The sequence below is a fragment of the Pygocentrus nattereri genome, chromosome 11 (genome assembly GCF_015220715.1).
Source record: "Pygocentrus nattereri isolate fPygNat1 chromosome 11, fPygNat1.pri, whole genome shotgun sequence".
NCBI classification, from domain to species: Eukaryota; Metazoa; Chordata; class Actinopteri; order Characiformes; family Serrasalmidae; genus Pygocentrus; species Pygocentrus nattereri.
Genome location: NC_051221.1, coordinates 42,227,593 through 42,241,551, shown reverse-complemented (window position 1 = coordinate 42,241,551; position 13,959 = coordinate 42,227,593). Strand labels below are relative to the sequence as shown.

General features: G+C 38.4%; 1 protein-coding gene across 2 annotated transcripts in view; it reads right to left on the bottom strand.

Moving 5' to 3' along the window:
* Positions 1–13,959, bottom strand: part of LOC108442320 (cell wall protein DAN4-like) — a 44,240-nt gene that overhangs the window by 16,918 nt on the left and 13,363 nt on the right. Inside the window, exons 13-17 of one of the 2 annotated variants that reach the window (XM_017722309.2) lie at positions 13,595–13,702; positions 11,935–12,042; positions 9,267–9,302; positions 7,966–7,998; positions 6,330–7,531 (exon numbers count right to left, since the gene is read on the bottom strand). In XM_017722309.2, coding sequence (XP_017577798.1) covers positions 7,434–7,531; positions 7,966–7,998; positions 9,267–9,302; positions 11,935–12,042; positions 13,595–13,702 — 383 coding nt within the window. In that variant the 3' untranslated portion in view covers positions 6,330–7,433. Of the gene's footprint in view, positions 1–6,329; positions 7,532–7,965; positions 7,999–9,266; positions 9,303–11,934; positions 12,043–13,594; positions 13,703–13,959 lie in introns of those variants that run through there. The other variant, XM_017722308.2, reaches the window with a different exon arrangement.

Genomic DNA, 13,959 nt, shown 5'->3' with positions numbered 1-13,959 from the left:
AGCAAAACAAGGGAAGCCACGAAATCACATATTTAAATTAATTCATACTTAAGAATCAAGCAGTTATAAATCCTATGAGAAATAATCTTATTTAACACTGATAGACAAGAAGAAAAGTAACTGGTTGCACTCACTCTGCAGAAAAATGTACATTAATGACTTTAGAGATGCTACCGCTTGTTGCCAGCCTTCCAGATCATAGATAATGGCCTGATCTTTGTTGTGTTCCTCACAGTGACTCTTAGTGTCTCATTAACAAGACAGTAGGTTTTGTGTGGATATGAATCTGCTTAAGAATGATGGAGTAATTAAATTGTTTAGGTAATTAGTTGTACAAACAGAGCATCATGTATCATCTTTCCTATCTGTCTAATTTGCACTTGGAAGGTGAAAAAAATACTTTAAAGTCATTGGACAGAGGCTCTTGGATGATGTGCAAGGTAAAGGCCTAATAAAGGGTTAAAGCAGACGTATTCAGGCCATCCACTTAAGATATTTTACACACATTCATTCTTTTACTTTGTTTTTCTCTCATTTTAAACTATTTATACCCGTCGTCAAAACTTTCCGTCAGACGAAAACCTCAAATAAATCTGCAGAGACACTGATGACTGGGCCACGGTTTCATGTCTGCACCAATTCAACCCACATCTTACAGGAAGAATTACATTTATTATGATGATGGTTTATTGTCTATTATGTGTTTCAGATTTTTACAAAAATCAGAAGTTTTTTGACTATTAGCTGCAGAATTCTCACTATATCTAGAAACCTGGACCACACTCACCCTGTCTAATCTGTATATCAACAACACGTTAAATACTGCTGACAGCACAATGAAAAGCTCTAACTGAGACACCTGTGAAATGCGTCTGTCCAGTCTGCCTGTGTGGACATCATCATCATCATCATCATCATCATCAGATTGTTTATTCACCAATGTAGACGCCAGCATTGTTTATTTATTAGTTCATTTATTCTAACTGCATCTGACAATACACATAAATCTAAACTCAACTGCAGCTGTTTGTTTTCCCAGTTTTCCAAGATAACATCTTAAATACTCAGCAGAGTGTAAAGGCAGGTTTGATCAGGGATGCGGGAAAGTGTTTTAAGTCAGGTGTAAGTGACGCAGCCGCTGACGTAATTCAGGATGATTTGCCTTTTATCGTTTTTTTTTGCCTTCAGATACGGCTTTTAAATGGTAAGTTTCATTGAAGGCTCTCTCGATAAAAACTAGGAACATTTAAAAAAGTTATTTCAAGCTACTGGTGAATGAAGTGCATCAACTCTGAAGTATCATTTACAAGCAAAACTCAGAGCTGATGTCAAAAGCAATAAGATATAAGAAGCTTTAGGACTGGTGGACGCCTTCAGGAGACCACACTGGACAGTGCTCAAATCAGTGAATGTGTGCAAGGTCTCCTCAGGATTTTATTGTGCTATTTTTTCTTAGCAGTGTGCCAACCCAATAAAATTCCTAGGGCATCCGTGGCCAGTCCTTTCTAAAAAGGATAGCTATGACCCTTCAGCAAATTAACAAAAGGTGGCAGCCAAGTGGAAAGTTTCGGATATTAAACTGTAATTCAAGCATTTTTAGGTTGTTACATGTTTACATGCCTTCCAGATCTGAGTTTGATTGTATACATGTGCCATAGATTAAACTGATGAATAACAAATTTGCTTGGCCTCATTTTTTATGACCAGATTCAAGTTTACGTAACATTGAAATATTAGGGCCATTGTCTGTTATTCCAAGTAGGCTGAGTTTAGCTTAACTAACTCCATCCAACTTTGCATGCTCCTTCATTAGGATACTGACAAACTTAGAAAAACTAATCAAGACTTGTAATAATTGAGGAAAACCCTCATGAATTGTAGCTATTTTTGTAATAAAGCAGTCTACCACACTTTCAGCATGTTTAGATTCATGTGGCCAAACTTGCTCAGTCATACGTGATACTTTTTTTTTTTTTTTTGATCCCACAAAACGGGGAAATTCCACCTCTGCATTTAACCCATCCGTGAAGTGAAACACCACATACACACTAGGGGGCAAGTTTGCTCCTAAATGGTAAATATAAAAATACATTGACATCAAAAGGTGAGTCATTGTGGACATCATTACCATGGAAACCAACTCCACTGTTGATCTACTCAGGGAACACTAGTTTGGCTAAATTTGCTGGTAAACATTAGTGATAGCAGTAAAAACTAGAAAATGATGACCGTATTATTAATTGTGTACAAAGCAATCCAAAAAGTGACATTTACTTTTCATGCACACTGATAAATTCTGAAAGTATAGATACAATTTCATGACTTATTTTATATTATTGATACTGTTAATAACTGCTGCTAAAACACCACAAAATATAGATTAGCTAGAGCAGGAGAATCCACCTCATACTCGGCTATAATATAACTCAAGCAGCCAGTGTTGTAGAAACAGGCAGACTACACCATCCCTTCATAAATAAAGCCGGAACATTCTGTGAATCATGTGAACATCATGCTATTTAAGCTCTGGCCAGGGCAGTTCCTGCCTGGCCCAAATCCTCACCATCAGCTTATGAGCTGCTGAATGCTTTAATTGTATTAGCTCAGTATGGAAAACATGTCAATTATATTCATAGAAGGCCATTTATGGATTTGTGAATGAAATGTAAATTATGCAACAGTGAGCAAGCGTTTGTTTCCACACTCTGAAGCGACTCTACTGCGCTCAAATCTTCAGTTGTTTTAAAAAACTACATATCATTAGAATCCCCACAGCAGAGAAAGTGAAATGAGCATTTACTCAGTGGTGTAAAGTAAATGAAGAACGGCTACTTAATGTATTGAACTACTTCAAACATGAAACGTGTGACTGGCACTTGAATGCATCTGGGTCAAAAAGATGAACTGAGTGGAATATCCCGTCACAAACATGACAATATAGCTAAACACTACGCAGTGGATGGACTGTCCCAGTGGATGTTTCTGGAAGTACATAATTTACCTGCACTTCTACCAGAAAGGAGTGATCATATAGATACAGACGACAGACTCAAAAAGCAGTGGAGAAATTTGCATACAATTATTTTATGATTTGACTATAAACACCTATAATTTTGCATTTTTACAGGAAACATTTAAACTGAAAATTTAATATTATTTCTCAAATATTATTGAATGTGTTTGAAATAGACCAGTACCCTGTTAGCTATTCGCTTTGTTACCTACCTTACAGTCCTTACTGCAGTCAGAACTGAACCATCTGCCTTTGGCTTCAGGAAATGTATTGACAACATGCAACAGATGCAGAACACAGAACAACAAAAGCCCTCAAAAGGTAAGATTTAAAAAAAAAAAAAAAAAAAAAAAAAAAAAAAAAAAAAAAACACGAACTCAGGTTGGCCCCTCCCAGCCCTGTCCATGTGTTCATGTTTTGTTTTGTTTTGTTTTTTTAGTCCAGCCCCCTTGTTTTGTGCGTCCACCCCTGATTGTTTCCACATGTGTTCCTGCCTGTTCCTTATGTATTTAAAGTCTGTGTTTTCCCCTGTCCGGTCGCTGGTTGATTTACTGTTTGTTCTGTTCTGCTTGTTTGATTCTGGTTTCTGTCATGTCTTTCCCCCGATCAATCCTTGTTGGATCTATGACCCTGTACCCTTTAAACGATAACCCTGGATTTGCCCATAATAAATGTCGCTTATCTCCACATATGCGTCCGCCTCCTCGCTCCCTGTTACAACGTGTTCCTGAGTTCCACATTGTCTTTTTAATGCCTGTAAAACACTAGGCAGCCCCTTACTGAACACTGAGTGAACATTTTGCAATTTGTACGCACAAATGTTTAGGTTTATTTGTGGGGACATTTTCTTAATTCAGTCCCACGTTTAACATTGTAGCATAACCAACGGCACTTCCTTACATACAAAACAATTTAAACATAAGGCTAAAATATATAAAGTGCAGATTTAAGGGAAAAAAAACAAAACTTAAATACAAAGAAAAAAAGGACTATAAAACTATATTCTAAATCAATCAATAGACAATAGACGGGTGAGGTAGCAGTTGTAGTTGCACATTCCTTGGACAGCTTATAGCGTTATATAATATAATATAATATAATATAATATAATATAATATAATATAATATAATATTGCACATCTAAGAATTATTGACAGAAAGAATACAGATTATAGATCGCACTCTCGAGAACAAATGAATAATAAATAGGACAGGGGTGGAGAGGAACACTGGAACAGTGTACAGAGTTCTATGAATCAGTGCCAGTAAAGATCTGTAGTGGAGTTCAGTCGGTTCTACTGAGCCCAGTGTTCTATAGAAAGTCTCTGTCAGTGGGTTTGGAAGTGTTCAGTTCCCGCACGGCTCTGGGGTAAAAGCTTTGAGTCTGTTTGTCCGGGATGGGATGGACCTAAAGCGTTTACCAGAGAGCAGCAGGTCGAACAGATGATGTCCCGGGTGAAATGTGTCCTTCAGGATGTTGGCTGAACAGGTCCTCCATGCAGGGCAGTGGGCAGCCAATGATCTTCTGGGCCGTGTTCATGACCCCCTGCAGTGCTCCCCTCTCTGCCACTGAGCAGCTGCTGTACCACATCATTATTATTATTATCATTAACAACATTTATATAGCGCCTTTCACAAACCCAAGGTCGCTTCACATAGCAAAAAAAAAAAACAAAAAAAAAAGCCACACACACACACACACACACACACACACACACACACACACACACAATACAGAGGAGGAGGAAGGAAAATGTGCATTAAACAGAAAAGTCTTTGTCAGATTTAAAAGAGGAAAAAGAAGAGCCTCCCTGAGGGATTGAGGAAGAGAATTCCAGAGTTTGGGGGCCATGGCACTAAAGGACCTCCCTCTCAAAGTGGAAAGTCTGGTGCTGGGACAGCAAGTAGGTTATTGCTAGAAGACCTGAGAGAGCGAGAGGGAGTGTAAGAGGTCAGCAGTTCTCTGAGGGAGGGGGGAGCAGGTTATGCAAAGCTTTGAAAGTGAGAAGTAAGATTTTAATCTTTATTCGGGACGAGACCGGCAGCCGGCGTAGCTGAGAGAGAACGGGGGTGATATGAGCTGAACGCTTAGTGTGGGTGAGAACTCCAGCTGCAGAGCTCTGACTGTCCTGTAGCTTTTGGACAGACTTTACAGGGAGACCAACAAAGAGGGAGTTTCAATAGTCAATGCAGGACATGATGAAGGCCTGAACCAGAGTTTCGGCATCTTTATCAGACAGGAACGGTCGGAGACGAGCAATGTTGCGTAAATGGAAGAATGCAGTCTTGGTGAGGATTTTGATGTGCAGGTCAAAATTGAGTGATGAGTCGAGTAAAACACCAAGATTTCTAATGACAGGGACAGGCTTAACGATCAGGCCATCAATACTAACTGAAAAATCGGATGACTTTGATAGTAGAGGTTTAGGGCCAACCAGTAAGACTTCAGTTTTATCAGTGTTTAGCATGAGAAAGTTATTATGCATCCAGAGCTTTAAATCAGAATACAGTGAATTAGTGTACTGGGAGGGGAATCTGAAGGCGTGTGTGTACTGAGATATAACTGTATATAATCATCAGCATAACAATGGATGTTTAGGCCATGGCTACGAATGATCTGCCCAAGGGGTGAATTGTAAATTAGGAAAAGTAGGGGTCCAAGAACTGAGCCTTGCGGGACACCACAGGTAACAGCAGAGGAGGAGGACTTCTGTGGGCCTAATGTAATAAACTGGTGTCTGTCTGTCAGATATGACCTGAACCACTGTAGGGCTCTGTCAGTGATGCCAATAGAAAAAAGATGAGAAATGAGAACAGCAGGATTAACAGTATCAAAAGCTGCACTTAAGTCGAGGAGAAGGAGAATATTGAGAGAACCACTATCAGCAGACCGGAGATCATTAACAACTCGCAGAAGAGCGGTCTCAGCGCTGTGGTGAGCACGGAAACCAGACTGGAATGGTTACATCTACATCTCTCCTGGATGAAGTGTTTACAGTAACTATTCAACACCTACTTTCTCTAATCAATCCAGCCTAGGACCCCCCCCCCCTTTTTTTCTTTAGGAGTTTTTGGCTGGTTGTCTAGCAGCAGGGAGCCACCATCTGTGTTCTTGTGAGAGAATGCTCAATGCGTCATGAATCGGAGTGTCATCATATCAGACCACCATATATCCTCGTAAAGCCATTTGAAAAAACCAACCATGTCCAGATAAAAACAATCAATGGTTGGATTGTCTGATAGAGTCAGTTGCAACTCCTGTACACACTGCAGGCTTAAAAAAAACAAAAAAAAAAAAAACCCCCATGCACACAAATTGCCAATTTTTATTTTATTATTTTTTAAAAGATATCACCCAGGCCTAGTCTACAGCTACAAAAAACTGAACAAACTGAGCCAAATATTATTGAAGAAGCAGGAAAGAGGGTCCAGTACTGAGTATATATAATGGTGGGCAGCGAAGAGAATGAAAGACGGCTGGGTGGAGAGCTGCTGTTGCTGCCGTCACCCCCAGCTGTGCAGGAGATGCTCTTAACGAGGACCATGGCATTGGTTGGGAATGTGCACACCCAGGGACTTGGCTCGAGTTTGTGGGTTACCTTCACCTTTAAAAGGGGGGCTATGTAGCAGTGGGGTGTGATTGTTGGTCTACCATGACAGTGAAGCCTGGGGCTGGTGGTGACCCCTCATGCGGGTTCAGCGCTATGATGTGCCTTTCTGCTGTAGTGTTTAATAAAGCGTATTGTGGTGGAATCACGGCCTCCCCTTTGTCTTACTCTATGCCAATGCCACAGTGCACTGTATCCAAGCATGGAAAAAAACCCTGCATGGATTTTACCCCCAAACAGAGTTGTGCTGCGAGGAGTTTTGAAAGAGAACTCTGTACTAAAATGATTGTAGGAATTGCAAACCGTACACAGCCAAGTTGTAAACTGTAGATTACATACTACAAATTTGTGCATGAATACTTTAGAATAGAATAATAAACACAGCAATTAAATCAAACAACTAACATGGTGAGTAACTCCATCAGTTTATAGGACAGCTACATCAGTCTGCCCAAAAAAAAATAAAATCTGAAAAAAAAAAGGCTGAAATCATCTGCTACTGTCATATATTCCTCAGAATTTACCTAGAAGTTAGTTATGATGGAGACAGTTGAACACGAGATATCTGGCAAGTTTTTGCTAATTAAAAAAAAAAAAAAAAAAAAAAAAAAAAAGTTATATCTACAACCCTTCTTACTGACCGGTACATATAAATACATATCACACCACCACATTTATCATTAGGCTGTAGTCCAAATTCTACTTCAGGGTCACACTGACAACACCAGACCCTGATTTTTAAGTTGTGTTATCTTATACACTTAAGTTGGAGTACTACTGAACACTGAGCTGTTATGTTGCTATAATATCCATTATAGAATATAATAGAGCACAAACAAAACATTGTAGAGTTTTAATGCATCCTGAAGTTGATCCTTGCTGGAGGAAACTGCAGCTATTTGGTTGAGACCTAAAATCGGTGCATGAGACACAATGAGATCACTTTTTTTGATAGCTGGCATTTATAATAGTGCATTTCCCTAAGTGAGAAGTCAATAGCCAGTTCTCTGCTGAGTCAGGTTAGATTTTTCTGCTACACAGTCAGATCTGTACGTACACCACTGATGTGTGATGTCTGGCCAGTAAATGAACAATGAACACATGTTATACTGAATATTTGATTAAATGTGGGTTTTCTGCAATAAAAATACACACCCTGTGTATGTGACCAATATGATTGGCTTTACTGTTGTTCTAAATGTCATATGAAATGATGACACTTAACAGAATTGCAATTAAATTATCGTACTTTGTGTTTCAGTCCAAAGCCCACTTCTCTGCAGTACACTCCCTTATGAATAATCCTTATGATTATTGAAAAGTAATTTTACAGCCATAAATTACCTGGTGGTTTTGTGGAGGCAGAGGAAATTGTACCTGTTGGATAGAAAAAAAAAAAAAAAAAAAAAAAAAAAAAAAATCACTGCATTACATTTATGAACATGTTTGTTTTTCTCTGAAACCATCAGAATTTAGGAATAATTCAATGTTGAGATGTTTCCACTGTCTGTAAAAAAGGGAATGTTAAATTATGCAGTCACTGTCCAAATAAACAAAGCAAAAAAAATGATCTAAGGTTAGTTATTACATTGTGTGAAAATAATAATTGGGCCAATAGAAATGCTACAAAACATTTGTATTGACTTAAATTATCCTCATCCTCTCCTGTAAAGTTATCATTTTTTTCTTGGACATTGTTTCTAAATTATCCTGTATTTGTTTCAGAAATATTATTGTATGCATGTCTTTCCAAAAAGGTCCCTTTTAATAGGTAAAAAAGTGGATATTTTTTAGTCCATACATAAAATGAGATGTTTATTGTAATCTGGAAATTTGGACTCCGTGTAGTTCATATATACTTTGATTAGTATTATAGACTCATTCTTTACGAACCGCTATCATTCAAGATTTTAGTTAAAAGTAGAATCTTATGTTTATTTAGGTGTGACCGTGGATGTTCCTTGCAGATAACCGTTCCATCATTTGTGTGGATCTCAATGTCCAATATACTGGACATTTGAAATTGGGCTCATGAAATCTGCAAGATTTTGAAAATGTTATCATTTATCATCATTGTAACAAACCAAAAGCAAAAATCATGTTTGTACAGTGAGCGGAAAAGGTTTCTGAATATGTTTGAATTACCTGGTGTAGTGTTTCTTTTGGACAGCAGTGGTTCGTCTGTAATAACCCCCTGACCACCCCTGCATTTGAAGACTAATGATCATGTGATGCTTCCAGCTACTTAGTTGGGATGCTAGTAACACTGATTCCAGAGTCCATGTAGTTCCAAGAAATCAAACATTTTGATGCTACTGTACATTTAATAAACACAGGAGAGTGAAGGGCTTTGAGTCAAATGGTGGTGACAGTAAAGAATTTTAGTTTAGTCCTTTTTAGTTTAGTTTAAGTCCAAATGTCCAGTATACTGGACACACTGAATACCAAATGATTTCTAGTAAATTTCATGACAAACCATTGTTTTTTTTTGTGTCCAGTCTCTGGCTGGAGGAGTATGTTTTAGACTGAACTCAGACTGGCTTGAATGACTGGTTTCTGATTATGTGCAATGCATTGTTGTTCGTTATAGAATAAAATTAAGTTAAAAATACAAATAAAGCAGAAATTTTAGAGCCATGACTTACCAGAGTTACTGCGAGTGCTCTCTGAGGAAGCTCCATCTGTCAAATAAAAGCCCAAAATTAGTGTATGATGGGACTTGATGCAGATCTCTCAAATCTGAGGTGTGCATTTTCTGACACAAACACTTAGAAAAACAAGGCAACAAACCTTCCTCCCTGTATTTACGTTGCCATTGTTCATTTTACAGAATAAGAGTAAAGGAACAGTGAAATGAAGAGAATGCAGATAAGTCAAAGCAAAAAAAAAAAAAAAAAAAAAAAGAGAAAAAGAAAAACCACACAAAATTAGAAGCAAACTATTCTGAAAAATCTGGGAGGTGTTAAATGCACAGTTACTTGAAATACTACAAATTAGAAAATGAGAATATTGTGGCATATGAAAATGTGAATTAAATAAGTACTTAGCAAAGCCCCCCGTTTAAAACATTTTAATTCTTGTTTTAGGATTTTTTTTTTTTTACCCACTATTCCTTTCAGAACACTTCTGGGAAATTTTGGGCCATTTTGTTTATGACCTACCCACAGATTAAAATTATTTTTTACTTTGTATTTAAAAAAAATATAAATAAAAAATAAAAATTGTTTATCATGACGTGAATATTATTTCATAGTTTAGGAGCCATTCTTGCAGAAGTCCAGGCAGTTCCACAAGTTCAGAAACTTTCATGCAACTCTACATAAAGTAAAACACAGGAAAAGTTTAGTGCTTGCTTTGTGTCTTATGTTGGTGATGACATGTAAATTCTGTAGCTTGTTTCTTGAAGTAGCTCATGGTGGATTTTGTTCTGGATGATTGTCCTGGTGTAGAAGTCGACCTCTTTTCCGCTTCAGTCTCCTGACTGCGTCACATTTGCTGATATTTAGTGCAGTTCATTCTTCCATCTACCTTTGCATCGTTTCCTGTGCCTCTGTCTGCCACAACCCCAAAAGCATAAACATCCATGCCTTCAAACTGATAAATATTTTTTTGCCCCCTCTCCTGGACCCCCCCAGCCAGGAAACCATACCGTTCTCCAGCTTCACTGAAGCTCCTATGTTGAGCATGTTATGTTATATTAAGCTAGAGTTGCTATGAGTAATGGTACGTTAATGTGTAACTGATTGACGTCTGTGGTTGTGGTAGCCAAATCTAAAAGTGACAATTAAAATTAAAAGTTGCTTTAAATCCAGCTGATCTGACCATCTGCATTTCTTTTTTTAGGTTATCCCACTCAGAAGAGGCACAAATAGCAACATGTTTTGAGGGCATTGTAAGTGTTCACTTACTGTAGGTTTCATAAAGTAACGTTCTTCTGTGGTCTACTTGCCGATAGCCAATATGATTACACGCTGTTCAGATACATGAACAGTTTCAGAACTTTTTAAAAATGTCATAATTCATGAGCTTGCTGAAAATTAAAGGCCAACTCATAACAATGACCCACCACACACACAGACTGGCAGCTGTCACTGGTAAATTATGCAGAGGGAGCTTTAGAGGTTCTATAGGCACGTTCATGAAGGTTAGAAGTTTCCTGCCCTTTTCTGACATTGAAAAAAAAAAAAAAAAAAAGTTATTCATGCTTTTGTCTCCACCCGTTTGGACCACTGCAATTCCTTGTTTACTTGTCGGAGTCAGAGAGGTGGCTCGTCTACAGCTTTTTCAAAATGCAGCTGCTCGTCTTCTCACTAGGACACAGCGTAGGGGACATTACACCAGTATTAGCTTCTCTACTCTGGTTGCCTGTAAGCAACAGAACTGATTTTAAAATTTTAACGCTCACTTATCATAACGAGGCTCCAGCCTACATCACTGAGCTCCTATGTCCTCTTCATAGTGCGAGAACTTTAAGGTCTTCGAATCAGGGGTTACTAACTGTTCCTCGTACTAACTTAATATCAAAGGGGGACCGGGCTTTCGCAGTCTATGCCCCAAAATTGTAGAATAATCTTCCTACTGATGTCAGAATCAGTGAATCAACTGAGGTTTTTAAACGTTTAAAGACTTTTTATTCTCTTGCTTTTAACAGCTTTTGATCAATGTGCTTTATAAGTCGGGGTGCATTTGATTATTTAAACTGTATTGCTTATTTGAGTATATAATCATAATGATTATAATTGTCTTGCATTTTATTTGTAAGTACTTTGTAAAGCACTTTGTGAGTCACTCTGTAAAAGTGCTACATAAATAAAGTTTTACTTAAACTCTGTTCCTTTTCTCTCTGTATCTGCAGTGACTTGTTTCTAGCAGTATCTGAGCTCAGGACTGTCTTTTCTCTAACCTATTGGTAACTAGCAGAGACACTTTAGATAGAAAGCACTTCTTGTAAGTCGCTCTGGATAAGAGCGTCTGCTAAATGCTATGAATGTAAATGTATGACGGAGATCTTCCTTCCATTTCAGTTTTTCAAATGGCTTTTTTGCCTTTTTCATAATAAAAGGATGTTTCTGAGCAGAAATCCAAATGCCCCTCTGTGAAAACCTACATTTACAAGTAAGTGTAATGATGTGATATTTTTTTTTAGTGTGGATAAACCAGAATTTGAGTGTCCAAGTCTGGATTAATAGACTGAGTATTTACACTCTAATCACAGCCTGAGTGTGACAGTCTGAGCATCTCCGTTTGATCACAGTTTAACCAGAGTTTGAGCATCTAAACCTTTTTTGATCATCGTCTTCAGCAGTGACTCACATGAAGCTATCTTAGAGACAGTATTTCCACTTGAGGCTGAGTTGTAACTTGGTGAAACTGTGGTGGTCTTGCTGGAACTGGTGGACTGTGTAGTAGAGGTGGGAGTCGCTGTAGGGGGGAAAAAAAGGATCAGAATTAACTCAAATCATTACAACCTGACTAAATAAAATGACTTTCTTTAGCTAAAGTGTCATGGCAAGTGTAGTGTCCAGTGAATTTCAGTGAAATACTGCTTTACAATTAAAATCACACACACACACACACACACACAAACAATACTAGGAGATGAAGTCTTTGAGGGGCTGCACTGTCACTGAATTATGCACTGTGTGGGGTTTGGGCGACTGAAAAGATACTGGAGCAACTTAAAGATATGCAGAATTAAGTGATGGCACTCAGATAAGGGATTTTTAATTGGGAAAAATGATTAGGATTAATTAGGCCAGCCTAAGGCACACCTGTGCAATAATTATGCTGCCTAATCAGCTTCTTGATATGCCACACCTGTGAGGCGGGTTGATTATCTTGGTAAAGGAGAAGTGCTCAACCCAGATTTAGACACATTTGTGAACAATATTTGAGAGAAAGGCCTTTTGTGTACACAGAAAAAGTCTTATATGAGTTCAGCTCGCGAAAAATGGGAGCAAAAAAAAAAAAAGTGTTGCGTTTATATTTTCATTCAGTGTATTTTACGGACAGCGGCAGCAGCGTTTAATGAGTGGGAAACAAAAGCAGTGAAAGAGTCTTCCAGTTCTCCTTCATTTGGTTTATTAATAAGAGATATTGGATGTAAATGCTTTATGGCTCATCAAACACTTTGCTTTAAAACCACCGTGTCCTCACACAGGAAGAAAAATCCTGTATAGAAAGCGATTCATCGATAATCGTTTTATAGATCACATTGTGGCCCTCTGAATCATAATCAAGTTGTGAGGTGCCTAAAGATCCCCACCCCTAATAAGCTTATATTGGCTGATGTGTGTATTGTTGATGAACGGATGCCTGTTCAGGTTTCCGGTGACACTTCAAATGACGGATAACCTTCTCAGCACGCTGGATCCCAGGGTTTTGGGTCACAACGCACTATTTTTTGCTCTCTCAGCTAAAGCATAGCGGGATTTTATCCTGGTGGTAGTGGAGGCAATGCTGCCGTTTAATCAAATGCTTTCTTTCTATATATTTAAGGTCATTTTTGTTTTACTTCTTTGGTGACTTCTTGTTTCATGCAAGTGGCTGTGCCATAATCACAGTCAGAGTCTGATTATCTAAACCTAGATTAATCAAACCTTGATTTGGAGGCTGACTAATCCAACCATACATGATCACAGCCTGACTATGAAGTGTGATGTATTTAAAAATGTTCCTACTGGACCTTCTCTATCTGGACCTGAGAATCTCAGAGCGGCCAGTGTTGAAAACACAGCTCTAGTTTTTGCACTGATAACTGTTGAAGCCTTAAGAGAGACGTTCAACAAGCACAATACTGCAGAAGACCAACTTTTTGGGTAATACCGTTCTGCTTTGTAATCTTACATAAATGTCGTGATATTTTCTTGGTGCCACATGAAATCCATGAGTAATAAAAAGCTACCAGCATGATTGATAAGCCTGATTAATAATAAAGTCTGGTTTTTCATTCAGTTCTTCAGCACTGACTCACATGAAGCTATGGTAGAGACAGTAGTTCCACTGGAGGCTGAACGGGTGGGTTGTGTTACTGTGGTGGTCTCGCTGGAAGTGGAGGACTGAGTAGTAAAGGTGGGAGTCACTGTGGAAACAAGATTGATGATGGAAGATCACAACCTGACTCAAATATCATGACTGAAGTTGTGTGTGGTGTCGTTCACTCATGAGCAATGTCTTCAAATTAAACACCAGTATAACTCAGAGCAAACACCTTCTGAGGCTTGGAGTTCTTTTGTTTTATCTTTCAGTTTTGGTGCAGTGCCTTCTCTCAGCCCTCTTTTCCCCTATGAGTTTGGGGCAGTTTTGTTTCTTTTCTCTGATCTTTCTTTGATCTTTTGC